This window comes from Oryzias latipes, chromosome 1 (assembly GCF_002234675.1).
Source record: "Oryzias latipes chromosome 1, ASM223467v1".
Taxonomy (NCBI): domain Eukaryota; kingdom Metazoa; phylum Chordata; class Actinopteri; order Beloniformes; family Adrianichthyidae; genus Oryzias; species Oryzias latipes.
Window position 1 is genome coordinate 18,999,791 of NC_019859.2, and position 27,964 is coordinate 19,027,754.

Genomic DNA, 27,964 nt, shown 5'->3' on the forward strand with positions numbered 1-27,964 from the left:
TGCCTGGTAGATGGAGTCCGCTGTCTCACAAATTACTTTCTATTCATTAGTGAAGACACAGGGCAATCCTAATATAAAATGTTTTATATTCATTTTTATTTGAGGAAAGATTCAATAGAGAAATTATTTAAACATAAAAAAAGGACACAAAGTGGCATCAAGTCTTTGTTTAGCTGATTTTTTCATTCAAATGAGTAAAGGCAGAAAATCCAAAGTGTGAGAGGACACGAGCCTCACCTGTCAAGCCGTGCCATTTGTTGACGGCAAAGAGGCGGTTGGCAGTGACGGTGATGATGGCAGCCGAAGTGAGACCCGGCTGCGTGTTGGCTGCTACGTATGTGACAGGGGAATTGGATGGGAACTTCAGCACCATGATAACATCTTGCTGCATCTGCTCCGTGAACATCAGTGGAGTCTGCAGGAGAAGATACTATTTCAGGGGATGGACAACAAGACAAAGGAGGGGGGAGAATGGCAACCAAAGAGCAAAAAAATTGAAGGTAAAAGCCCCAGGTAGGTGCAACAAACAGATAAAAGTAAGAGAAAAAGGGGGAAAGAGAATACACAGAAGCACAGAAAGTTAGAAGCATAGACGCAAGTTAGCTGCCAAAGGAGGAAAAAGTTTTCATTTTGACAGAAATGGTTAAAATATGTTAACGAGAACAAAACAAAAAAGGTGAAAAAACATTTTTTTGAAGAGAGTTTTGATGTAAAAGAGTGACTAATTAAAAAGGATTCTGCCCCTTGGTGCAAACAGATGGTATAAATGTACAGCCTTTGACTAGGATCTGGTGTAAATCTTTGAAAGATTGCACTGTTACTCTAGTACAGGTTTGACTGGACAATATAATACCAACAGTAAATCTTTGCTGTGCTCCAAGACATCACATAGAAAAAAAAAAAAGTATATATATATATATATATATAATATATATATATATATACTTTTTTACTTTTTCATAGCATAGAAAAAATTGCGAGTTCACAGCTCAAAGAAGGATGAGACAAAAGTTGACTAAAAGCAAACTAAGGAAATGTTACATTTTCTTGCAAAATGATTAAATGTTCCAAATTATTTTGAGCTAAATAAAACAATACTCTTGGAAGATGAAGCGAAATGTTTTATTAGATACAACTAGAGTCATCTGAACATCTGTGAGTGTATCCAAAGGAATCATGGGAAAAAATACCAGATTGTTGACAAATCTGATGTTATCTGAGGTTTCCATCATGAATTCTTTTTTGAAACGCTACACTTCTTTAAAGGAAATTCCCAAAAACTGAAGGCTAAGGTAAGTGACAGAAGCTCAAAAGCTGCCAGCTCCTTTACCAATTAGAACATGTGATAAACATGCTGTAGAAGTAGGGCTCAAGTTACCAGGCCGTGAATGGTCATAGGTGTCAGTAACTACTGGAAGATTAATGATGCAACTTGCAAAAATGGAAGCAGGAGCTAAATAAATGCATGAAAACCAGCTATAAATGGTTTTAAGTTTGTCTTTTAGTGGATTAGAGATGACAGTAAATTACTGAGTAAACACCAAGAGACAAGCCAAGCAGAACAGGGGAAGTCAGTGTGTAAGATCAACCTCAAATGTGGAGAGATAAAAAAAGAAAATTTTTAATTACAATCCAGACATCTGGAAGTTAAATTACAATTTGTATTTTTATTTTTGTTATTAGCATGAGTTATACAAATAGGGAAAAGCTAAACAGATAGCTGAGCTCTTGTTTGAAGATCTGTGATTGTTTTAAAGAAAAAAGAATTTACATGGTTGTTAGAGAATGCAAGTTTTAAAAGCCCCTTTCTGTTTTTGTTCCCTTTCCTTCAGCATGCATGTTTTTGTTGCATTTTATTTTCTCGCTGCATTTTGTTTTGTGTGACATTGTGGGTCAGAAGTGCTGAAAAGCAGGCTAAACTATTTACATATTTGCAAACTGTGTGGTTCGCAACCAACCAGAGAAGCTTTGACACTCAGGAGGTCAATAATTAGACTTACAATGATTTACACTCTTTGTGCTTTAATATTTTTTCCTATTTAAACTACAGCATCAACTCTTAAAAGGTGTTTACATTCAATTTGGATTTTATTCAATGCTTTCTTTTTTCTTTTTTGGAAACAGAAACATGACTGGTCCAATAAAGTTTGGAACACTGAACATTTGTAACACCTTAACCAGTCAGAATGTGTTTTCATTAGGATTTTCAGCAGTGTGGCTTTATATCCAGTCAGCTTTTACTCTCAGACAGCCCAGGATTTAGTCACAGCCCCATTACTAGAATCACTTGTATTAATTAAAAAACAATGCAATGTGGATGTGAAATACAAAAATGTTATCAATATGACGTTGGTCAGCTTGCTTATTAGGCTCTTTATCAGGTGACAACAGTTTCAAGATTTATGCATGTATTTTACTGGAGGAAAGGGGAAAATCTCCTGAAATACAGACATAAAAAGCATTAACAATGACCTTTCATATTGTTTCCTCTGCTTAGACAGGTTTTGAAATCATTTTCCAAGTGTTTGTACTAAGCAGCCTGAACAGCAAGCCCTTTCCCTGCTTGCGTGTAAAGAAGAGGAACATCAGTGTTTAACATCAGGAATAGATCTGAGTAAATCCGGTGTGTCCGACAGCTAACCAGAAACACTGACAGTATCATTACCACCAGCATGGGGAGATGCCGACACACTGACAACGCTCTCGCATGAGGGAAGAAAGAGAGAAAGTGGAAACAAAGATCCCTTAAAAGCAGAAGCGAAGAGAAAAAAAAAGGCGGTTTTTCAAAGCTAGAGAATATGCCGTGGAGTAAAAAGAAAAAGAAAAAAAGGAAAATATTCACAGGAACTCTGTGGTTCTGTTAGGCAGCAGATTCAAAGCAATGGCCTAGAGATTGTGTGTGCATGCTGGATGGTGTAGCACAGCCAGCTGTCAGCGCCGCAGGGACACCACGCTAATAAGGACTCTCGGGACCCCGGTCCATCACAAGCAGGCACTCTGACTGCACTCTCTGGCCCTTAAAGGCCCATCACTTCAGAAGCGCCGCTCATTGCTCTCTTTTGCCGAACTCCTCTGTTTCTAGCTCAGGTGGAAAATCCGTCTCAGACCCAGATCTCCCCAGGAAAACCTTTTACTGAACACAAATGCAACTCCAATACCCCGGTGTTAGTTCGCCTTTTCATCCACACCTTGCTAATGACGCAAGAGGGGATGCTTTCGAATCAGAGACTGTATTTTTCCCACAGTGGAACAAAGATTATGTCAAGAAACGTACATGGGTTATCTTTGGGTTCTTTCAGTGTTAAATTTGTGCACCACTCACCACTTGCATGGCAGAGCTTCGGGGTGGGTGGGGCTCAATCAGTAATTGGCAAGGAGTTTGTCCAAAGCTCCTGATCTGGGATTCCACTGCCTGAAAAGAATAAAACAAAACATCAGAGACAAGTTTGCGTTCAAATAAGCTGCAGCACCAAATTCATTCTTCCCAAATCAGTTCAACCACTTGTGTTGTATTTTAGCAACAACTTCATAAGAAATTAAAAAAAATAATGGTCTTTTTCAAAAAAAAAAAAAAAAAAACTCGAGATATCTCAAAATATTCTGTAAAGGTGACAAATAAATTAAAATAAAAAAGGGACATGCCAGACAGCTTTTCACTGCCCCCTGTTCATACGCATTTACACACAACCAACAATTTATCCCCACAGATTGGGAGAAAGGCCGGCCACGCTGCTTTGCTTGCTTAGGTGGTGTTAATGAAGAGCTATAGGACCATAAATGTCAGAGCAGACGCCAGCTGCACGGCCTCTGGACATCATCACAGAGCTCACTGTCAGGAAAAGCAGCGTGGGGAGGGACGCGACCGCAGTGTGGGTAAACCAGGCCTTGCATCACCCGACTGTCAATATGAAAGCAATGTGACTGCAAACATTTAGAAGGAAGAGGAAAAACTTTAGCTCTGAGCAGAAATGTCAGTGTTGATATTTAGGTTTATCTTGCTTTCCACACAAATTCTAAAACAGGTCATGAATAAAATGTAAATGTGTCACTTTTAGATCTTTTTTTTCTTCCTTTTTTTATTTGATACATTTCTGTTTTTCATATAAAAGCATTATAATACCAGAAATGTGTGAAATGAACAGATACATGTGACAGGAAGTTGGCAATAACGAGGAGATATTTATCTTTAGTTTTTAAAAGGGGTCTGGGGGACACAACGTGACCAGAAGAGCATTGCGGCAGAGTAATCAGGGCACTGGTGTGCTCATCGGCGGGCTTTACGCCGCTGACCACTTGTGTGATTCAGGCGAGAGCTTTCAGAGGCCGACTTGGCGCAGCCGAAGAATGAGGTCATGTTTGAGGCCTGCATATGCTATTTCCATGAGAAAAGAAAAGTTGGGAAATAAGTCAGTTCAAAAGCATTGTCTGGAACTAACCAGAGAGACATGGAGAAGTGTGATTTCAGCTTTTTATCAGAAGACTTCATCAGGTGGTCAAATCAGAAAACCAAACTATATTTTGACATATTTTGCTTGGTTTCAGGAATAAAGGCCTCTGGTTCTTATGGTGTGGTGGTAAAGAAAAAAGCTCAAATGTGGTGCTTGTCAATTATAAACAAATTATACACTCTGGTGAGGAGGTATTTATAATTACGCTTTGTAAAGCTTGCACTCCTTCATTGGGACAAAGTGTGAATTTCCCTTAGAATGAGTGCAGTTTTTTAATGATCAGGTTTGGACCACAGCCATACCTCAGTCCTGTTTTTAACATCTAATTCTACATTTGTTTTTTGTTTTTTAAGGTGGTGTGTTACAACTAAACATTTCCACTTTGGCTTCATTTCTCAATAACTGCAGAAAAATAAATAAAAGACACTTGACATTTTCAATAGTTCCTAATCTCTAAACTTGAGTAGTAACAAATAGGAAAAATACATTCTATTAAATAATGTTGCATTTACCCCAAAAAATACTAATGACTGAATAGAATATGTGTTAGTTAGGGCATAACTGTTATGTTTTTAGTTTTTATACACTCAAAGCACTTAAATTGATACTCTGGACTGAAAGACTATTTAAAACTTTATTTATCAAATAGATTCAACATAGACACCCAACACAGGACTCCGCCCTTAAACATAGCAAGAAGTCTTCACATTTTCCACCTCATCCTCAGTTACATTGAGAGCATCACACAAGGTCAAAGTGCCATGCGTCTCTGAATACAGGGGCAGAGTATTTTGCTTAGGCTAACGTGTAGAGGAGACTCCTCAAAGGCACTCGACCCATCTTCATTAAGTTCAAATCTGACATTTACGAGGCTGCGGAACACCAGAAAGTGGCTGAGTCTAGGTCAGCATGTCCTATCCCTATATGCCAATGCAATGTTCAGATGATTATATGAGGGGCCATCCGCAAGGCCAATCCGTTTCCGAGGCATCGGCCCGTGTCTGATGAGGGTTTTCTGAATTCTATACATTTAAATGGCAGAGATGCCCTCTGCTCAAACAACCCAGCATGCCCTTTGATTTACTCAGACACTTGACAAGATGGATCTCCGTGTAAAACATTCGCCTTTTATGCAGATCAGCCACACAACAAAGACTCAATGAATAGAATTAAAACAAGAAATATGGAAGAGGTGAAACTCTAATGGGACTTTCGATGCTCAATATTTAAATAAAAGAGAACAAAGACTATAAAAGAAGTGATTTTAACACTGTTTTTGTCTCATTTTAATTTGTCTAAATTGAATTCATGAATGGGGACACAGACCATTCAGATGACATATGAAACTACCTTTATTAGCAAAGAAAAATATCTGACTAATTCACTGTGGATTCAAATTAAATAATGGTATCTAAGATTTCCACAGACTTTCCCTGATTGGGGATGCAGCAGGGGTCAGGTTGTTCCTGCCAAAGAAAACAAGCCAACACAGCTTTTGTTGGCAAAGGGTCTGAGCAGGTTCCCTCAGATGGGCACACTTCTCCCTCTTCTGCCGAATTACGCAAACGTCGCACAATTCAAACGGGGTTCTGGATTTTGTCGGAGGCTCGGGAGGCTGCAAGATTTTCCATAATTGTTTGGAGGGGGGAAGCAGAGTCAGATCGCGTTTCGTTTCGTATGCAAAGACGTGCGGCAGATGTGCACGAAGGCTCGCCATCAAACGCACAAATTAATCTGCACCATACACTGTGCTCGAAGAGGCAGTGGGAGTGTGGTGAGGCGTGTGTTGGGGGGTGGGGGGCGTGCTAGCAGGACAGGAAGCAATCATGGGTTTGAAAACAAGGCAGTGGTATCCACAGCAGTCACTAATCTGTGTTGAGATATTCCACACTTTCCCTCCGAACCAGAATATACACACAGAAACACAAGTGAGGGCATTTATGCTGATGAGCGCACACACATGCTTGCATGCATGCACATGTTTATATATCAGGCATACAAACCACTCAATTCTGTGTATGAGACGGTCAAGGTTGGCGGAATATGCTTCTGCCAGAAAGCAGAGCTTCAACACACATGGAGTAAAACAAAAACACAAAACCGTCTAACCCAGTCTTTGGCCAAAAAAACACGCACACAAATACACATCTGCGAACCATCCGCCTGACACAAGCTGCCCTGGGGCTTGTCTTAATGTGGCCTAACCTGGTCCAGGCTACAGCTGAGGCTGAAACAGTTGTCACTCAATAATGACAGACTCTTGGGACACTCTAAACCAAAACCCCTCAGTCTCAAAGCTCTAAAGACCCCCCCCTCCCCAGTGCCCACATTTGATGATACCCAGGCCTGAAACCCTGCTTCCTCCTTCTGCACAGACGGGGCACTATTCCTTCCGTACAAACACAGTTGAGAGCCTTAGATTAGCTCACGGGGGCAACACTGCTTTTGTTTATTTAACTAATTTAGGAGCTCAAAGTGAGAGTATTTCAAGGGGTTGACAAGCAGCATACCAGAGTCAGAGTACTCAAAACGGAAAGAGAAATCAACAAGCCTCTTTTCATCTTCAGACAGCGGTACAAGCTCTAAAGCTTTGATACTTTACGCATACTCTGCCTCAGCTCCTGTTTTCAAAGAAACTGCCAATGCGTTTCATGCTAGAACTGCAGTGATTAGCTGGAAAACAAACAGAGAAAGGCACTCATGTTTTTGAGAACAGAAACTAAAAAAAAAAGGCTTATTTGATTAATGCTACGTTTACACGGTGCATGTAAATGTGCATTCTATAACACAGGTTTAGCCCATGGTGTTCACACTGCAAATCTCCTGAATTTTGCTCCAGGCCTTTTCTTTTACAGCTCTGTTTCGATACATGAAAGACTTGGAGGCATATCATTCTGGCTGGGCACAAACAGGAATTATTAATTTCTCCTTCATGATCAATTTTTAAAGAGTTGGCACCTATGTGCCGTACAGCGGATGTCATCCATCCGTCACTACCAAATCCAAGTCCCTGGTTGGTTCAATTTCGACCTGGTTAAAGTTTTCAACACTCATTCAATTGCTGCCCAAAAGAGCCCGAAAATGGTTGTAGAAACTTGTGTAGTCACACGTGAATGAGAGAGTTCTGAGTACACGTGCATCTACGTGTTTACAGACTATTCATTGGAAGTGGCTGCTTGTGACTGCGGTGTAAATGTAACTCAACACATCAACATATAAAAAGAAGTTAAAGAGCATACATTGTGTGTATCAAAAGTGTCCATTCCAGCAGTCACACACATGAAGGTAAATGATGCCATTCTCCCAACCCTAAAATCTAGTGCACCTGCTGTCTAAGGCTTCCTTCATGCTGGTCAATTAATCAGACCACCTGACACTGAGGGAGTTTGGCAGAAATAGTGGAGCACCACAGATCCAATCCTCTAGTGTATGTGTGCTTTTGTGTGTGTGTGTGTGTGTGTGTGTGTCTGTTTGTGCATTAACCAGAGGAATGGGTAATGGGCTGAGCGTGGAAATGACCGGTGAGCCCGTATAATCAATCTGCATGTGTGCGGCTGTGTATGCGAGTGCGTGTGGATAAAGGCCAAAGCACATCTGGATGGGAATTAGGGTGAATGAGGTGATAAATCAACGATCTACCCCCGGTGCCCATGGCGCTCCAGTCACTGAGCATGAAGGGCAGCAATCCAGCAGAGACAAAGAGGGCGTGCAGACACTCCACACATTCTGCACACCCATCTCACCCAGCCTTTCATTCTTCCTACTTCATCTGATCTCAATGAAACATAAAATACTGCTTTATTTTTTTTTAAACAATTTTCTTGATCATTTTTTGTATATTTAAACAATCTTGTATAATTTGGTGAAAATTTGACTGCCGTTTTTACTTTTTGCTAATATTAGCATATAAAAAGAATAGAAGAAAATATATATATATTTTTAAAACCCCCTATGTATTAAATTGGGAAAGTCTGTTACAAAGAATAATAAAAACAGAGCACAGCCCCTGCTGGTACTAAAACGCAGATGTCAGACAGGCAGGCGGGAGCTGGGTCAATTGGCCTTGCTGCTGGCCATGCTGCCTCTTACAGCAGATTGGTGAAGTTGTCAGGCCGCTGTTTGGCTGAGAGCGAAGAGAGCAGTGTTTTTTCTTTTCACTGCTTTGTTTTTCGTGGTTGTTGCTTTCGGGCAGGCCAGAGTAGCTTGTGTGCGGCACATTTCAAAGTGCTAGAGATGAATAATGAATGAAAGTCATGGAGGAGTGTTTAAGGCGTTAAAGTGGAACAGAATGCTTTTGAAAGGCATCACACCAGGGAAAGGCTTTGCTCAGCAATACCTGCCAGCAGACGGTTAGCTTAACTCCCTTGTGCCGTTCTACAAGCAACTGAGCACAGATAATGGCACCAAAATAAAACCCAGATATGGGTAGAAGCTTTTATATTATAGTCGGACTAACCATCCGTTTTAGGGAACTAAAGTGTATTTATCTTAACACGGTATCACCCTCACTAAGCATGAGTCAAATCAAAGGTAGATTGTGTGGATGCGTTGTTGTGTGGCAGCCTCACCTCTCTCAGCATGGGGTCATTGATGGAGCTGAGGTTGACGGCCCCTTCATACGTCACATAATAATAAACATTGAGGGCTCTGGTGGCCTCCGGTCCCTGCTGCTTGTAACCGAAAATCAGATCGATCCACTGGTGAAGCTGGCAGGACACAAATTCGCTCTCCAGGGCCTGTGAAAGGAGGAGAGCTTCATGAGCATTAAAGATGCCAACAGATGTAGCACCATACTCCAACCAAATGCTGCTCCCCAAACATTCCCCCCATCCCATTATTGTGCAGCAGTTAGCACTAATTCCCCCCTTCCAAGAGAAAGTCCTCAGAGGGAGCTCCTAACTGCCCGTGTGACAGAAGAACAATCAAAGTTCAGTCCTTCCACATCTGATCATAGGGGAGCATCAAAACGGGAGTTGATCATTAGAGAGTCATCACAGCTTGTGTCTTTATTTCTTTGTTGGGTGCGAGCCAATAAGAGCGCAGTGCTGATCTTTTGCAGACAGCTCTGTGCCGCCATAACACTGAGACACAAGCCGTTTTCTCTCCTCATTAGCTAGCAAAAAAGAGAAGGGAAAAAAACATTTATGGCTTCCTCATAAAAACAGGCAATTGTGTTAATTTGTGTAAAGCTGTCGGCTCACAAAAGCCCTCTAAACACGACCAAATTAGAATGAGGCAGCCCTTGATTGTCATTGCTGCCTTGTGTCACATTAATTTGTGACAAAACATTAGCCTGTGCTGCACTTAAATGGCAATTTATATCATTTAAATTTTTTACTGCAGATACCAGTTCATAATTCACTTAAATGCGACTTTCTGACAGGTCATTTTGCATCCAATTCCTCCCCATTCGCTTAATTACAACTTTCAGTCAAGTAGGAGGGTCGGGGTGACAGGAAAATGTGCAGCTCAGGTGTGATGAGGGTATTCCTGCAGCTTCTGTGCTATCATAAAGCGCATGATTAAAACCTATGAGAGTCCCAACAATTAAAGTGTTTACTTGATGATAAGAAAAGAAAACATGTTGGCTTTAAAAGTAAAAAAGGAAAATGTGAGACTTTTTGTCACCCAAGCAAACAAAACATTTTTCTAGACATCAGAAAGCAATCCACATGATCTTGATGAATTCAAAATGAGGAAAATCCTTTTTATTTATATCCTCCTAAAGAACAGAGTAAATAAAATGCATGTGTGTGTAGGTCTAAGAGAGAAAGGATCGGTTCATGATGCAGTGGAATTGGCCCGACAGGCTCTTGCTCTTTTGCTTCTAGAGCTAAAGCTGGGGGTGATGGGCATTTATTATTCACTGCAATCAACTGTCAAACAGCTTGAAGAAACAAAGGGCAGCCATGGTTTTGCACTTCTCCATCCAGAGGCCCACCAGTGAGAAAAAGAAAGATTCAGAATGGAGACTTTATGCGGTGTCACCTTTAAGTGGTGGTCCGTTACCCTCTGCCTCATTTCAGCCTGGGCAGTTCTCTCTGACCTGAGTCTACTAAAGATGTTTAAAGTGAATGAAATCTAACTATTTATAATGCACTTTGCTATAGTAACACAAAGTGCTTTAAAGACTTGAAACAATTCAAAGGAAATTATAAAACACAAACTATGCTCTTTATCCTTCCACTCCTTGGCATTCAACATAAAATTTAAACATGACATAGAAGTATGTCAACACCACAGAGGTGAATTTTAAAGGCTTTTGGCTTTACACTAAATTTGGACCTTGAAATTTCTGCAAAAAGAGACAATAGAAGGGGTCCGATTTAATCATTTAACAAAGAAATCCCAAAAATATGGTTTGAGACGAGATTAACAAAAACTATTAGCATTAAAGCCTAATTAGGCAGAACGTCATTTGTAAAAACTTTTTATCTTTTAAGGATATTAACAAAGTAAAAATCTGTTTGCTTTCATATTTATTTAATATCAATTTTGGATTATTTTTAGCATTATTTTGACTGAAAAGTCTTTTAATAAATCAAAAAAACATCATAACTTTTTGTTTTTTGTCTAAAACATGTAAAGATTTAAACTGAAATAGTAATCTAACAATTAATGAATTATTTCGTAATGGACACAAACTGGAACTCAAATAGTAGATGAGTATACTGTATAGCCATTTTTGCTGTTGTAAAAACTGACAACATGTAGATAAAGGATAAAATTTCAATTAAATTATTCAAAGGTTAGTAATGTAAAAAGACAAAAAAAAAAGTTGTGGATTGACAGTACATGTTAAGACTTTGACGGCTTGAGGCTTACATGTGGAGCAATCCTGGCTATTTCATTTTTCATTGTGACAAAAGTTTGAATGATTCCTAATATTTTCTTTGGGGGATGTGTGAGGAAACACAAACCTGTATATTTTAATTGGAAAAAAAACAAAACACATAATGGTTTCAAAGTTGTTTTTTCTACATCTGGAAAGAAAGTAATGTAGGATACAGGTATTATTTATGGACCAAATCAAATTGTGTTTCATAGTTAAGTGAGCAGGTGTGGAAACATTTCCTCACGTGGCACCAAACTTTGGAAATGTCAGAGCAGAAGTTTGGGACACATAGAAGATTCCAGAGGTGGGATTTGGTGGCATATCAGGAGACGATGGTGGATTATTGATGTGCCAATTACCAGCCAGTGTGTGTGTCTTCTCCACCCACTGGGGACTCTGATAATTAATGAATAATTTAGCAAGCCTTTATGCAAATCACTGGAAACCCACATTTTTACTGTTACAGGTTTAACAGAATGCACATTTGAAGCATGGTGGTGGTGGTGGGCTGTTGTTGAATGCTTGTGATTAAGTTTCAATGAGGAGAGGGATGCCAAGAAGTGATTCATTCATCCAAGTCACTTTTCCACCTCAAAGTCAACATGCATTCAAATATACAAAACTGTATACACACTCACACAGAACGCAATGTTTATTTTGCCTGCATCCCGATTTACCGGTCTGTAATGTGAATTCCGATGAAAATGTATCATAACGAAGGAGCCTCATCTGTTTGTGGCTATCAGGTTACTTCCATTCTTTCCTTTGTGGGACGTGTGTAACTCCAGAGTGGACTTTAAGCCTATAAAGAAAACCCCAAAATGCTCAGAAAGAAAGGCAGTTTGACTTCTTGTCTGTCAATGTGTTTTGCTTTAGAGCGAGTTAGCGTCTAAAGACATGCTATCCCAATTTTAGATGTCACACAAGTGATTGCAATTAACCAGCTGGCGGACATTAAACAGAGATGTGGAAGTTCTATGGAGCAAACTGAGAGCGTCTAATCTGAAAAAGGCCAAGTTTTGCATGCGTGTTAGAGATTTAGCTAAATCTGTGGCGATTTGCTGAAAATGTACAATATGTTCCCAGGCTTACAGGTTCTGCACTGCGTCCATCAGGAAGATTTCTCTACCTTGTAGTGGTTAGTGGTTAGCTTTATGATCAGGACCTGAGCTGAATTTCACTTCACTCTTAACGAGGTGACAGTGAACACTTTCCTCCTTCCCTCACTGGCCCTAAAAAACCCTTTTAAGGACTTAAGGAGAGCTGTCTGTAAGGACGTTAAAACATCACTCAACAAATCAATCCTCTTATTTGCATGACAGGAAAAATGCAAGTGTATGTGCGAAGCCATTTCTTGTACATCAGTGATGGAAGCTAAATGCTTACATTCTATAGAACTGTTGTTCCAATACACATATATATACAAATATACACATTCTTTTAATGATGACAGATCAGAACAAGTAAACATGTCAAGCTCTACTGTACTCTACTGTGCCTCACTGTGGAAAGCTACAGACACACTGGGCATGTGACATACAATTAAAAAACGAGCTAAACAGGAGTTCTTGAACGCGCATTAAGCCTACATTGTTCACCTTGGACAAGTAGGTAGGGGCTACCTACCTACTACCAAATCAGAGGCCCTGATTGGTCAAAGTTCGACCAGGTTTAACTTGCAACACATGTCCTATGGCAGTGTTTTTTGTACTTTGTGAGCCCGAAAATGATCTTAAAAATATGCATAGCTATGAGTGAACGTGGAGGTTTTGAGAATTGTAGCCTGAAACGCACATTTACATGCGTTTACATGGAATTTTCATTGAATGTGCATTGCCGAGGGTGGTGTGAATGTAGCTGACGAGGAAAGTAAAGAGCAATGGCTCCTTAGAGCAACTATGGGGCTAAAAAACACTTCACGCACTCTTAAATTGACTCCTTCCTACTCAACTAATAAGATAGATCACAACTTTGATATGATTTTGTTTTAATATGTGACCTTAAAGGCATCAGAAATTACCATTTAATCTAATCTCCATCTAATTTGACTATTTCCCATCATCCTACTGAGCACGATGATCTTCCAGAGTTTTTAAAATGACAGCATGTGAGAACAATCTGGAGACATTTCTCTCATAACCGACACCACAGGCTGAACAACAACTGCATAAGAAATCACAAAATGTCCTGCCTCCAATTCAAAACAAAGTAAATTAAATTTATCTTGCACATTTTAATTATTGTTCATTAAAACAGTAAAATCTCCAGAAAAAAAAACTACTTATTAAAAAAGAACAACTGGAAGTCCAAAAAATAAAAGGCTATTTATTTTTTATGTTTTTCCATTTACATGCAGCTATATATATTAAGACCTTTATGAAAAGAAAACTGTTGTCAACACTGAGAAGTTTGAGGGACAAGTGGAAAAACATTTGAAATTGATTGAAATGTACAAATGACCTCAACTGTCAAAGGAAAGTTAGTGTTCAAAGGAAATGAATGTGGAGTGTGAACAAAAAAGACATGACAGTCAAACTCCTTTGCCAGTCAGTTAATATCGCCAAAACAAAAACCTGTTTAGATGAGAAGGGATTATTTTTAAAAACCGTCTTATTAACAATTAGAATCAATTCAACACTTCAACAGTTTATTGGCTCCAAACCTTAGAATATGAAGAAGCATTGACTTTTACATTGTTATAAACTCTAGTGCCTTTATCTAACGAAAGTGTAATACCTTTATTTTGTAGACTACTAATTTGATTAGCCTCTACTGAACATTTTAAAAAGCCCTTTAAAGAAAAATACTCATTACTTACATGCTTACATTACTTACATACAAATTGAAGCCATATGTAAAATATATGCGATAAAATATTTAGGAGATCTCTGTACAGTTTTCCCATATCACCCACTGTAGGAATAAATATTAAAAATTCAAATTTCTCTTTGTAAACTTTTTTAAAGTTGTTAAGTCTTTATTCCTTAGTTGACTGTTTTGAATAACCCCCAACAAAGTCAAACTTTAAAAGTTAAGAATATTTAATGTACAAGAATTTATTGATGAACAGAAAGAGGCATACCTCTAACATATAGTCTTTAAGACAATATTAGAATGGAAATGTTACTCTTCAAGTCATTTTTTCTTAAATAAAGTTAATGTCTTTGATTCATAATTATACCAGGTATAACCGTAATTGCTGCTAACTAGACAAATGTAGAGGGGTGGTAACTTTTTTTTACATTTATAAAAGGCAAAACTAGGCAGCAAACCCTGTCCTGGTGTCATAACACAATTATGTAAGCAAAAGATCAGTCAGTGTTAAATAAACAGGCAGTCATGGATGCTTCAACCTAAAAAGATCCATTAATACAGGACAAAGAGCATTAGAAAAGAACTGTTCTGCTATCTATGCATCTACACTTTAATGAGCTTGGCCCGATATCAAAAATATATACAAACGTTCGACAGTCTGAAGAGCAAAGTGAAAAAAAATCCCAAGGTGAAGCTGGACAAGAGCTTCCCGGCAAACTTTGGCAGAAGTAAAAAAAAATCTTGGAGGAGTACAAGGGAAAGGGGAAGATGCAACATTAGTGAGTATTTCAGCAGCAGTAGATCATTCCATTTCTCAGGCTCTCATTAGCCTTCTCCATTATGTCACTGAAGAAGAGAAGTAGGGGGAGAGAAGAGGCAGAAGAGCAGGCGGAGGGGGATAGCTCGTAAAACATTGAGCACACAGTAAACATGTCTGCCCCTATGCATGACAATGCCCCTACAGTGAGCGCCGGCTGACATTAGCCAGATAACCTCATTCACCCTCCGCCCCACTCCCCATCCCGCATGCTAGTTCCCATCCTACAACAAAGCTCTCAGCAGAGACACCAGGGGAATAGATTAGCGCTAGCCTAACATGGTAACCTATGTTTTGTTACATGAACCCAAGCTGGCTAGACGACGGCAGGATTTTCACTCACTCAGTCATTTTCAAGCACATAAGTGCTCGTAGTGGTTTCCCTCAGCTCACACGTGAGTTCTTATGGGGCTGTTGGGAGATCAGGGTGAGGAAGCTGGCTCCAACGGAGACGGGAAGGCCTCAAAGGCTTTCTGAGCATTGAAATGAGGAGTAAACTGCTGTGACCTTTGTGTGATGGTCAGGAACAGAAATAGGAGTGTGTGGGACATAGTTTTGTATCTTACTGCATTTACTGTCAAATATCTTATATAAAAAAGTTTCCTACATTTCATAAGCACTGGTTACAATGTTTGCTTATTTTAGTGTTTGTATAGCAGCAAAAAAACCTGAAATAAGTTAAAAAACTTGATGTCATAGCAGGAAAGACAGGCTCCTTATGTAAGCGTCAAAGACTGTCAGCATATAAATCTGACAAACTTCAGAGGGTGACTTTCATGTTGGCGTTCATATATTTAGCTCAAGGGTAAAGGTGATTTATCTCCGACTAATATGACATTTGTCTGTTAGCAGCACTGTGGATACACCTCTGCATGCTGTAATACTGTGAGGTCATCCCAGTAACAGCTGTAAGGTCAGACATAAGCCTGCATGACGCAGGCCAACATCTTGCAAGCCGAATGACTGATCTTAATCTTTCAGAGGCCGTACATCCAAATGTGTTCCAACCTCTCCTCATTTAAAAAAAACATACTTTTATTGGGTTTTTTTGTGAGTGTGAAGAAGAAAACTTATAAACTTAATGAAGATAAGAGACAAACGGGCCTAATAGCACATCCAATCAGACTCCTCTAAGGTTAAAGATTCATGAGTTATCTGTCAACAGGTCGCACCATTGCTGATGCACAACTTCAATGGCAAACATGAAATCAAACAATGAGACGAGGTTGTCCAAAATTCACCCCCAAATATGTCTTAAGGACAAGAACATGTAATTTAATAAATGGTAGAGGATGTATTGGTATCATCCTTAAATTCATGAATTTCTTTTTTAAATCTATTTTTTCTCCAATTCCGTCACCTTTATCCGTATTTTTACAACAATTGTCTTTGAAAATATTAATATATATTTGGGAAGATGCAATTCCTGGTGTTGATTGTGAAATACAATGAGTGTGATTGCAGACGTCCCTATGGTCACTTTGATTCACTGTCAACTCCTGAAAATAGAGACTATTGATTTTGTTTTCCACATTGATGTGGACATCTGATGTGCTTTTTATGTCAGCAGGTCAATCTTATGCTCTGAGTGAGACCTTTAGAGGATAGAGGCCTGCAGATGTAGCATCATGATGTGGTATAATTATAAAAAACAAATGTTAACCAGACAATCTAACCACATTTGTACCTCAAATTTTTTGTCAGATATTTTTCTCAATGACAGTACCAACAGAATTTAGAAAAGCCATTGGGACCATCTGTTTTGGACATGTGATCCGCCCACTCAGAATCAGCTTCTGACCATCACTCAACTGCCTTTGCCCCTCAAACGCAAAAAAGGTCTCCATCTTTCCGTGAGGAGAGTTTAGCTTATGTCTCCATAAAGAGTTCTGAGTCAACTGTGGTGGGCTTTAAAGCGAGAAGAAGGCCAAAACCAATGTGCTGCCAGTCTCTCCAATGTGTGTGGCTGGTAGATCTGTCAGCAGCTCTCCAGGAGCACAGATGACTGAGAGGAACCAAACGTGAACTAAAGTGCAGCAAGGGACCACTGTCGGGTTACAGTTTAGTGATAGTGTTTGACCAGATGAATTGAAGTTTGATGTAAAAACATGACCAGATTTCTTTTTTTTTTTAATCTGCAGAAATGTAATTTTAACAGCTGGATTTTAAAAGTTTAGAGGGTTAAATAAAAAAACTCCATAATATGACAGCACAGGTAAACACTGATGTGCGTTCACACCACATGATCAAGCACTATCATTAGTTCTCACATTAACGACAAAGGGGCCTCAGAAGTGGCATGTGATCATCTAGAAAGGAATGTCAGCAGGGCTGACAGCTCACTGAGAATCGTTGTGATCTGCTGTAGGAGGAATCAAGTTCTTAACCTCTCCTTCGACCTCGTGGTAAAGACAACAGGCAGCCGCTGATCTCTGCAGTGCGCTAAGTGCTGCTCCACAGATGTGTGTGTGATGGACCTGGGATGAAGGGAGTGGGCCTTTTTCAAACCACCGTTAAATTTGTTGCAGATATTTGAGCATGGTGGAGATGCACGCTTGTGTCAAAACGTGAAGGTTTGCAGTGAAGTTTGTAGTTGTGAAATACAGCAGCTTAATTTTTGGTGAGAAGTGAGAAAAGGGTTGCCAAGCAACCCACTTCTTGCTAAATTTCAGTGATCGAGTCCGGCCTTTCGACCAACAGAGCAAGACGCACAAAGCTACAGCTTGATTTAATGTTTGCCTGCTTTGTGATGTTTTTTTTTTTGTTTTTTTTTAAAAACCAACCGTGCAGACCTAACCCAGCAACAACAAAAATAAGCTGACATTTGGCATGACAATGCAATCCTTTACAGAAAGAGCTTTTTAATGGCCTCTCCAGATTGATCCCTAATTAGCTGTTAATCATTTTAGGCTTAGAACCAGAGTGGAGACAGCCGGCATGTGTGTGCTTCTTAGTGCGTGTGCATCACAGTGTGTCTGCATCCTCTCCTGCAGCAAAGCAGTGTGTTGGGAGGCCATTAGAAGCAGAATTGCTAAAGAGAGCCAAACAGTCCATTAACTCCTCCACTCCTGCTCTCGTCTCTCCACCATGCTCATCTCTCTCACAACAGCACCACAGTTGCCAGCTGACACCCTCTAATGTCAACTATCTGTCATGACTGGAGTCCTGTCCACCCACACAACCTTCCCCAAACCTATTTGCAGCGGGTGTTTGATCCTCACCACTCTTCTAGCCAGTCCCTTTATGTGTTAAAATAACTATGATAAACTGGAAATCATACACATGATGTTAACTAATCAGAAATGCTACTACAAAGGTTTTCAAGGACGTCATTTGTCACCACTAATTGCCATACTGAAATAATCTCAGTTTGACTAATAAATGTGGAGGGAGAAATAAATTGCAAAAGGCCAATAAAGCGTTGTGAGTCTCCGTGAGAGAAAAGATACAAATAACAGCTGCCTGATGAGACTGGCTACTCTCTGGATCAATATCCCAATTTGTACAATGCAGAGAAGGAGGGGTGCAGACTGAAATTTTATCAGAATGAGCTGCAAGTGGTGGAAATGTGTGCAAAGCTCCTGATTCTGTTCAAACTGGTTCTGCTGTATGTTAGCTACAAAGGAAGGGAACAGAGAGGAACAAAACAGGCAGGCCTGCACTAAACATGCATCCCTGGAGCTGGTGGAACAAACAGACTGCATTTTAAATGTTTTTTATTATTTTTAGGGTATATAATAAAAATCAGTTCATGTGGATTTTTTTAAGAGGAAAAAACATATTCTTGTACATTTCTAGCTTGTATAAGGAATAACTGAAATCTTCAGAAACATAAACTGGCATTCCAAGTTCTTTGAAACCACTTTCCCCAAATACTAAACTGATGTTTTATTTTGAAATCAAGATGGAAAGACACTTTTCATCAGTAGTATTTTGAAGGTTTTTTAAGTCTGTGATTTTGTTTATATATATTATATTTCAGAAACTGAAAATATACAAAAACTACAAAATAAAAAAAAGAAAAAAAAAATGCTTTTTACAAAATAAGAGTTCAAAAATTAATGCAAAGGTCAATATTAAACAAAACAATTCCCAACGAAAATATTGCAATTATGACAGATGTGGTGACAATGAAAAAAGAATCTACCTAAAATATAATGTTATAAACTAATGTTGGCTCCAAATATTCTTTTGTTTTAAATAAATATGAAAGAAATACGGTTTGTAGGTTAAAAAAAAATCTGCAGGGGTTAGCCTTTTTCAAAGCTTTGTCACATAAAGTCAGTTACAGTCGCATAAAAACATCCCCCAACCCATTTAAATTTCCTTTAAATAAACAGTTCTTCAGCTTGAAAAAAAGCTTGCTTTGAATGCATCACCCAAAAATTTCCAGCTCAAACTGACAGCTAAGGAGAAAGGAGAGTGTTTGATTAATGACGAAGGCCTGCTCATATCAGCAGTCTGTTTAGCAGACCCCACTATAAGAATAAGCAGGTCACAGAGCACATCCAGTCTCATCAGTGCTCATTACTACTGTGGGCGCACATCACACATTTAACTGCATGTGCCATTACTCAAAAGTTAATAAGAAAGCCGCCCTTTAAAAATTTGAGGGCACTTTTATTTGCATGTTCCTACACCTATGGTTTCTTTAAAAATGTGCACTGTGAAGCCCAATATGTCCTCTAAGAGTCACTAGAATGAATAAAATAATCAACTCCTGTAGATAAAAGACCCTACAGTACAAAGCACAAGCAATTTAACCAGGATATGACAGAAATGATGGCCATCACTGGCTTTTTGACCTTTAAGAGAAGATAATTTAATTAAGGAGTCACCGTAAAAAAACAAAAAAAACAGCCTAAGATGCTCTATATATTTCACTTTGAGCACATGCAGGCAGGGAGGAGAGATCTTAAAGTGGATATTGCATCATATCTGTGCATAGACACCCAGCTGCAGTCCCATCAGCATGCAACAGATGTGTGTGAGCACTGCAGCGCACATAGATCGTTTGTTAGATAGGAACGTTAGGGGAGGCTGGAGGAGAGGGAGACTCGGTTAACAGGAAGAACTGAGACGGTCAGGAAATAACACTGTCCGTTTGAATTAGCTTAGTCAGCTAAGCTTGAAAAGAACAGACATCAGAATCCTTGTGAATCCATCCTGAAACGCTGAGGAAGATAATCACGGGAAATAATTATAATCTAGAGCAGGTTCTTATTATGAATGAAACCGTCCTCTTCTGGAAGAAGATGCCCCCTCACACTTAACCGATGAAGGAGGAAGTAAGGACTCCTGGTTTTGAGGCACAGCGAGACAAAGAGACACTCCTAAAATGTGTTATAAAGTATGCTACTGCTATTGCTCTGAATCAAAAACTATGTTGAGCAATATTGTAGTGTTCTTTCATAATTGTTTTACAAAGCATTAGAAACATTTCAGAAGGGTTTTTGATGATTACAGATCGGTGACGGACATTTTTTGGCCGTGAGTGTTTTAATAAAACTGTACAAAATAAAAAAAATATCTACATTTCTTATTAAAAAAGTGATCATCTATAAACATTTTCTCTTTGGCAGTTTCTGCAGCATTCATAATCTTTTAGTAAGAATTCTATGTAAAAAAAAACAAAAAAAAAACAGAGATTTTTCATAACTGTCTCTCAGTTGGAGTGTCCATGATTCCACAGTGACAAAAACTGCTCACAAGTGGAAAACCTACAGGAGGGCTACCAGCCTCCCTAGAGGTGGACATGCAAAAACTCTGATTACATAACATTTTATTAAAGGGTACATCCACAACTTCACTTGATCACAGTCCTTTTTACAAGGATGACAAAGCATTTTTTTGTAAGGGTTGCTTCAGCTTTTTATTTTATTTCTTTCTTAAAGAAAAAAAAAACAAGGGGAAATGTTTTAGGTTTGTAAGGATGCATCTAACCAAGCCACAAAACTACTTGGCTGGATATCCCATAGGCAGAAGAAAAGCTTCACAAGGATGTTCCTGATCCCATTACCATGTTGGACAAAAATATTTATTTTTTAGCCATTGGAAACCCACGAATCTCTTTGTCCATCACTCTGCCAATATTAGTCACTTTAATAGTATAGGAATTGTTCTGAATTCAGATCCAATTTGTTGAAAACATGTAAATAAATACTGTATGAATTAAAATTGATGCATCATAAGATAAACTATAAAATGCATAAAATTAAAAATACCTTTGAACAAAAGTGTGTGCAATAAGGGAAGTTAGCTGGACTAGATTATATTTATATTAGAGATTATATTATATTAGATAAGGAGATTATATTTGTAGACTTCCCACCAGACCAGAGACCCATGATGAAGTAACAAGCCAAATAAATACAAAGTATTGTTTCTTGGGTAGCTTTCTATTCTTCTACATTATTTTTGAGTAAGATTTGTAATATAAATAACTACTAGACACACAATTTAACATATTTGCATCTAAACCACCTCATATGTTCCCCAATATATAAAGGATTGTGGAGAAGAAGGGGACTTTAGTTTTAGAATAGAGATTTTAGATTTTTGTCTTACCAGTCTATTAATGCGCACAAACTCCTCTGGACTTTTGGCCCAAGGCGGAAGAACTACGTTGGAGACGACAGTGCCATCCTCCATCACTCCCAGATTGTAATTGTTGCTGTTGACAAACATCTCAGGGAGATAGTAGAACTCTGGAATCAGCTCCTAAATCAGACAGAATAAACAGACACATAAATGTAGTTACACGTCTGCAAAATTCACAATAAGAAAAATGAAGGAATGTACAAATAATGAGTGTTTGGAGCTAGAGCTCTGACATACTAGATTAGTTGGTATAAAAACACTACCTTGCATACTAAAACATTTATTTAAAACAAAAAGAAAATACAATTTTCAATGTTTATCTGATTCTTACCACTCTTTGAGACATGAAAATCCCATGTTGGCATGTCAGTGGAGCCCTTTCAAAATTCTGATATGTTTAAATTCTTCGAATTAGACACAGAATAAATGCAGAACAGTTCATCTTGGATTTCCCCCCTTTACTTCCACAACATTCCCAAAAAGAAAAAGTTAGCCAAAAATGTTTAACTTATGACAATTTTATTGGGCTGTCACAAACAACACAGATTATTTTAAACTCCAGCACAGGAAAGTTAAAAAAAACCTCCCCTGACAAGACATGTAACTTTATATGTTTGGCCGTTCGTCATTCTTAACAAAGCAGAACTTGCCACAGTGAGTATAAACATGAAGATTGGGTTTGAGCTTCAAAACATGCAAATAAAAATCAGTGCTGCCTTTTAGACTTCAGCTGTGGTCTCAAAGTACAAAGACAATCAGAAGATGTGATGGTTCATTTCTTGGCTGCATGGATGTTATAAGGGAATTATATTTTGTTGATGTTCATTTTAACACTAACCTTCTGCCTGAGTGTTACACCACTAAAACTGGTAGATTTTCTTACGCCGCACTGGGGCAATAAACATCAAAACATCCAACATTAAAAAGAAGGGGGACCTGTCACAAGGTGGAGTTAAAGTCCCACTTTGATCATCTTTGGCTTGATTGTAAAAGCGTTCCAAGTGCTCTGTTAATTATGATAATGCTGTTTTTAGCCAACAAAAAAGTGTTACTTTCTAGGACATAGTTTCTGCAGAGCAGCAGGAGTTCATCAAGTATTTATCTCTGAGTTGTGGGCGGGACTGTTGGCGCGAAGTAAGTCTACCCCATCCCTATCACATCCTCAACCTAACATTACCGGTGTAACAAAAATGGCTAAATCAGAGCTATCCAGCAGTGCAGTTCTGTCGCAGATGCCAGCTCAGAGGAGGAAAACAAAGCCATTATGGATCCATTTGTCTGCAAGTGGATCCATCAGAATGGAGCGGAGCAGGGAGCTTGAGTGTCGTTAATTTTAGCACTTTGACTTTGCTCTTGATTCACAATGACTTGAATAAAGAAATACTTCAAAACACAACTTTAAGCTTAATTTTATTTATATTTATGCCCTCTATCATGAGAAAAATGGCACAAGAGAACATGTTAAAAACACCAAAAGCACATGTTTCATTGGAGTGGGTCTTTAAATCCCAAAGATGTTTAGGTATCTTCTGGGTTTTATTCAAATAGACATTTAGTGACCAAAAGCAAACCAATAATGTTTTCATAGACGACATGAAAATATTCAGTTTGCAACTCTAAAAACTCTAAACTAAAATGTCCGTAAAAAGAAATTAGCTGGATAACAATTCCGCAGAATAATCGCGTCCGACTAAATAACCATAGTAACACACGGTTGAAAAACAACACTGCTCTTCCTTACTTCTGAAAGCTCTTCACTCAACAAAACTTGACCTAATCTACAGGTCAACTTCTTAACGAGGCCTCCTGCTCACTTGGGTTCACTGGCTTCAGCCTGCTGTAAATCTGAGCTGGAGTTAGCTGGAGTTACCCTGACTCATGCATGCGCACGCACACAAACACACACACATGCATGCGACACTTTGCAGGGCCTCCCTCACCAGCACTCAAGCCCGCCTAGCATGGACTATTATGTGCAGTGGCCCCTTTGCTCCAGCTTGGTCAGAGGCCAGACCCTCTGATCCCCAATCCTGTCCTGTCATGGGTCACTGGAGGGGGGCTTCGGCCCCTGGGCTCTCCTGCTACACTTCCACTGTTGCAACATCTAACCCCTCTTCTCCTCTTCTCCCATTCTGATGCCTTTAGGCCAAGGGGAGAGGTCAGAGGATTGGCAAAGAGAGGTCACACTAGCGTCACCCAGGCTAGAGACACATTGAAACTGGGTGTTGTAACCTATTATCACCCTTGCTTTACCAGTGGCGTATGAAAACACAGCGGCTTTTTGCCTTCTGGCAGGGACAGAGGTTTTCCGACAATGGCCCCAATACTAAAACTAAATGGTGTACTTAGCATACCAAATTGATACATCTCACCCCTAATTCTCCTATTGCCCTAAAGATAAATGTGTGCACCCATGTGGATAAAGTCCACAGACTTTTATTCAAAACTGTGAAAAATTCCACCTGAACAACTACACAAACTGATGTGGTCCAGATTTCCCCCCTTTGTTTTGATCTGCCGTTGAGCCCTCACAGTTTGATCCACATTGACAGGTCTAGACTGAAGGAGCAAACGAGGGCTGTTGTTGGCCTTTCGCAATCAAGCATTGGCCAGCTACACAATAACACAATCCATATGTTTTATCTGTGAGACATGAAGGGGGGAGGGAGGGGGTGGGGCAAATGCAATCAAGCGTCAAAGCCCCAAACGCCACTGCTGCTCACCCATCCAGTGACCCGGTGCCAGGAGAGCAAGCGAAAGCCAGCTCTGACGGCGAATGTCTGACTGTAGTTGTAAATGTTTAAGAAGAACAGTTAAAGAAGGCTGAAGGGCCTCGGTATGGGAATGACCTGTGCTGTTGAGGGGGAAAACCAAAAATGCTCAGCGCAGTTTGGGGGCCCAATGGGCCCGGATTCAAGTGCATGTTATAGCTGGATGAATCTGAGACAGACTGTTGAGACAGATGAGGATTAGAGCAACTCTTTGATCAGAAGACCAGGAAGCTTTCACTGCATGGAGACAGTGATTGGTAGTGACGGAAGATTTCTCCTTGCAAACCTTTTCTTCTTCTTTAAGAATGCTGAATGGAGATTTACCCTTCTGCGGTGTTCAGGGGATTTTCTTTTTTTAAAGTTTTTTTTTTTTTTTTTGAAAGCATAAGCTTGCACGGGAGGGACGGTACCTTCACGTCAGACGTGTCTCTTTGGCAGTTCCTCCATGCCCTGGACACTGATGAGAAGGTGCGATCAGCATGGTCAAACTTTCCTCCTTGGAAGTTGAGGAAAAATGTGGTGAACGGCTCCTGTATAGAAAAAAGTAACCCAAGGTGAGAAATCACTGTGATTGCTGTACAACTGGTTACTTACTCCTTATACCAAAGGGTCTGCAACTTTCAACACTTAAAAAGCCATTTAGGTGTAATTCCCACTGACCAGCCCAGTGGGAGTCCAACGTCACCCTTCAGAAAAATACGGCACTGTTTTATATTTATGTTATTGTTACTACTGGGCGGCTGTGGTAGGGCGGTCAGCACTCTGATCGGAATATTGCAGGTTCGATTGCCTGGCCATGAGTTGAAGTGTCCTTGGGCAAGACACTGAACCCCACCTTTATAACATTTGATGGCCTCTTAGCCATACATTTGTAAACCTAACTAACCAAAATTAAATCAGAGTTCACTGCTGTATTTTTGAAAGGTGAACTAAAAGTCATTTGATTATTTTCAAAAACAGACAGTTAACCTTGTTATCCTGTACACCACATGTATGAATTGCGCTGAAACATGTTTTTTCTGGTAGATAGAGCTCAAAAATTGTTTTAGTACAACTTTGATCAGGAGGCTGCACCGCTTGATGGATCGGAGAGTTATGGCTACTGTAGTGAGGCATAACTGGTGGAGTGATGCGTGCTGTGCTTCAACTGCTTGTGAAAGAGAAAGTACAAATGTGAAAGATTGACTAATCCGACTGTTTTGTTTTGCTTAATGTCCAAAAAATACAGTCCTTTTTAAAATTAGACACATAGTATTTTTCTTTGGCTAAAGAGCACCAATAGAGGGGTAAAAGAGCCTCTTGTTGCTCCAGGGCCTCAGGTTGCAGACCCCTGACTTATACACGAGTTTTAAACTGTTAATCAGCCAATCCAACACTATAAAAGTAAAATAATTATTCTTTTACAGCTTTGTCAGTCAATACACTTTGTCCTAATACTTGTTCAATCGCAAATAATCTTCTCAGAAATCAATCAATAAAATCTGAGTAGAAAATGAAACTTACTCTGCATGAAACCATAGCCTCATTCATTTCAAGTTAGTACATAAACTGTCAAAACACAGTTAAATAAAAACATTTACAGATTCAGTCAAAGCCATTTATGCAGCACCAGTAGTTTACCATCTACCCTCCATTCCAGGGTCTGATCTTTAAATGGGTGTCACAAGTGAGAGCTACTGCTAAAGTAGGTTTAGAATAAGCCGGCTAATGATGTGCAGGATCAATGAGGTGGCTCTGCTGGGAGTCAGACGGTGAGCTTCGGAGGCAAATACAACAGAAAAGTGCATGTTGGAGAAACTTAGTAACCTCCTTCTCCCCTGAGAGCAGTAGAAAAAGATTGATGGCATCCATTTAACAAAGGTACCAAAAGAGAGAAGCTAAGTGCAAAACATACAATGAAGGAGTCCTTCAAAAAGAAATCAAAGCATTCTATACAATGTGCTTGTTGATTTATTGATCAATTCATTGATTTTTTTTTTAAGCTTTTGTATATTTTTTGAATGATGAAAAAGAACTTGAAAAAACATTTAGATGCAACATTTTACTATAATAGCATAAACCTGAAATAACTTAATTCAAATTCAGTAAAAAAAAAAAACGAAACATCAAAACACTTGATCAAAATCGATTAATAACTTCTGATATTCATGAAATTAAAAAATATTTCTTTGGCGTAAATAGTTGCTTTTTTAACAGCAGATGTAAGAGAAATTCAAATTTTTAAATATGTCAATGATTTTTTATATATATATTGATATATCAACAAATATATATCAATAAATAAAAACATAATTGCATTTCTTGCACTTACGATGCGGAGCAGCCACATCAAGGTGAAGCTGGAGGTGGAGTAGTGTGTCCCATAGTGGAATTTGGGCACCTGATCATCCTCCCATGACTCGTAGCGGTCTGAGAAGAATGCTGCCCTCTTGGGGTTCAGCGCTCCAATTGGCTATAAGATAATATGAAGGAAGGCACTTATTAAAATATGCAAAGAAATAACAATAAAATAAAAAAGAGCCACAAATTTCCCTTGAGCACAGTTTCATTAGAAAGCATGAAAACATGATGTGAAAGCAAAGGTAAAACAAGCCCGCTGTACGGAATACATTAAGGAGCCACTCCTTGCCGTACAACAGTTGCACGGGAAATGAAGCTGGTAACCGCTGTGCAATTTCAAATGAATATTAGATGATGTTTCTCTTCAGTCAGAGATCAATCCTTTCCCTCAGAGTGCTTTTTACAGGCTGTGATAGCGAGCCCCTGCAGCTGCAGTCTGTCAGAGGAAACTAATGTCCTCCAATGAAAGAGCGCCTACAAGGACTATCAATACCAAAGATTGGGGCGCCTTTAATTTTTGCTTTTATGAACCTGTAACTAATACACTGGAAGCTAACCTATTTGTAGTTTCAAAAAACTGTTTAGCTGCATTAAGGTTCCATCTTTCTCTGAAAAAAAAACCCAATAACCTTATGCCCAGCTATTATTTAAATGCTCATTTATAGAATGTACTTGAGGCTGGTTCAATTTTTATTAGTCCTTTGCTGAATGTGCCTTATTCCCCCACCCGGAGTAACCTTCTCTTTCTAACAAACACTAGCACACACACAAAAAAATCAATACTAATGGAATGATGTGCTTTTGAGTATGAGAGCCTTGCAGGGTGTGGATCCGTTGGATCTCTTTCATGTCATGCGGTACCCATCACAACAAGACAGATCCACTGCAAGGCTTTGATATTGATCTGGGTTCCTGCTACGATTCCTGTGTGTGAAATAGGGCATGCTTCTAGGCAGGAAGGACTCTAAGATTTTTTTTGCGCTTTTTGGGGGTGTTTATTGATATTTTTGCTTATTTTCCAAACCGTCTGCTGAGTATGTGCGCATTTGTGAAGCGAGGCTACACGGAGCAGCTCGATGTTGACAATGATACACTGTGGACTTCCTCAGGGCCACAGGGGTGGGTGAGTACACACAGTGAATTATACATCACCCCCATTGCTCTGATTTATAGCCCTAATAACAGTCGGCTCATTAAAAAAAGAAAAGGGAGAGGAGGCGTATAAAATAAAAAAAAAAGACTGAAAGTGCCACAGTGACAGAGCGAGGGGGAGAATTGTGTGCGAGTGCATGTGGGGGCCGTTTGGTTTGCTCCATCCCGACATTGTTTACTGCTGTAA

At 39.3% G+C, this 27,964-nt stretch overlaps 1 protein-coding gene across 2 annotated transcripts in view; it reads right to left on the minus strand.

The window, feature by feature from the left end:
* Positions 1-27,964, minus strand: part of lrba (LPS responsive beige-like anchor protein) — a 170,940-nt gene that overhangs the window by 14,884 nt on the left and 128,092 nt on the right. Inside the window, exons 45-50 of one of the 2 annotated variants that reach the window (XM_023957676.1) lie at positions 26,597-26,737; positions 24,696-24,815; positions 21,482-21,634; positions 9,017-9,184; positions 3,323-3,412; positions 238-430 (exon numbers count right to left, since the gene is read on the minus strand). In XM_023957676.1, the coding sequence (XP_023813444.1) occupies positions 238-430; positions 3,323-3,412; positions 9,017-9,184; positions 21,482-21,634; positions 24,696-24,815; positions 26,597-26,737 (865 nt within the window). The remainder of the gene's footprint in view (positions 1-237; positions 431-3,322; positions 3,413-9,016; positions 9,185-21,481; positions 21,635-24,695; positions 24,816-26,596; positions 26,738-27,964) is intronic. The other variant, XM_023957677.1, reaches the window with a different exon arrangement.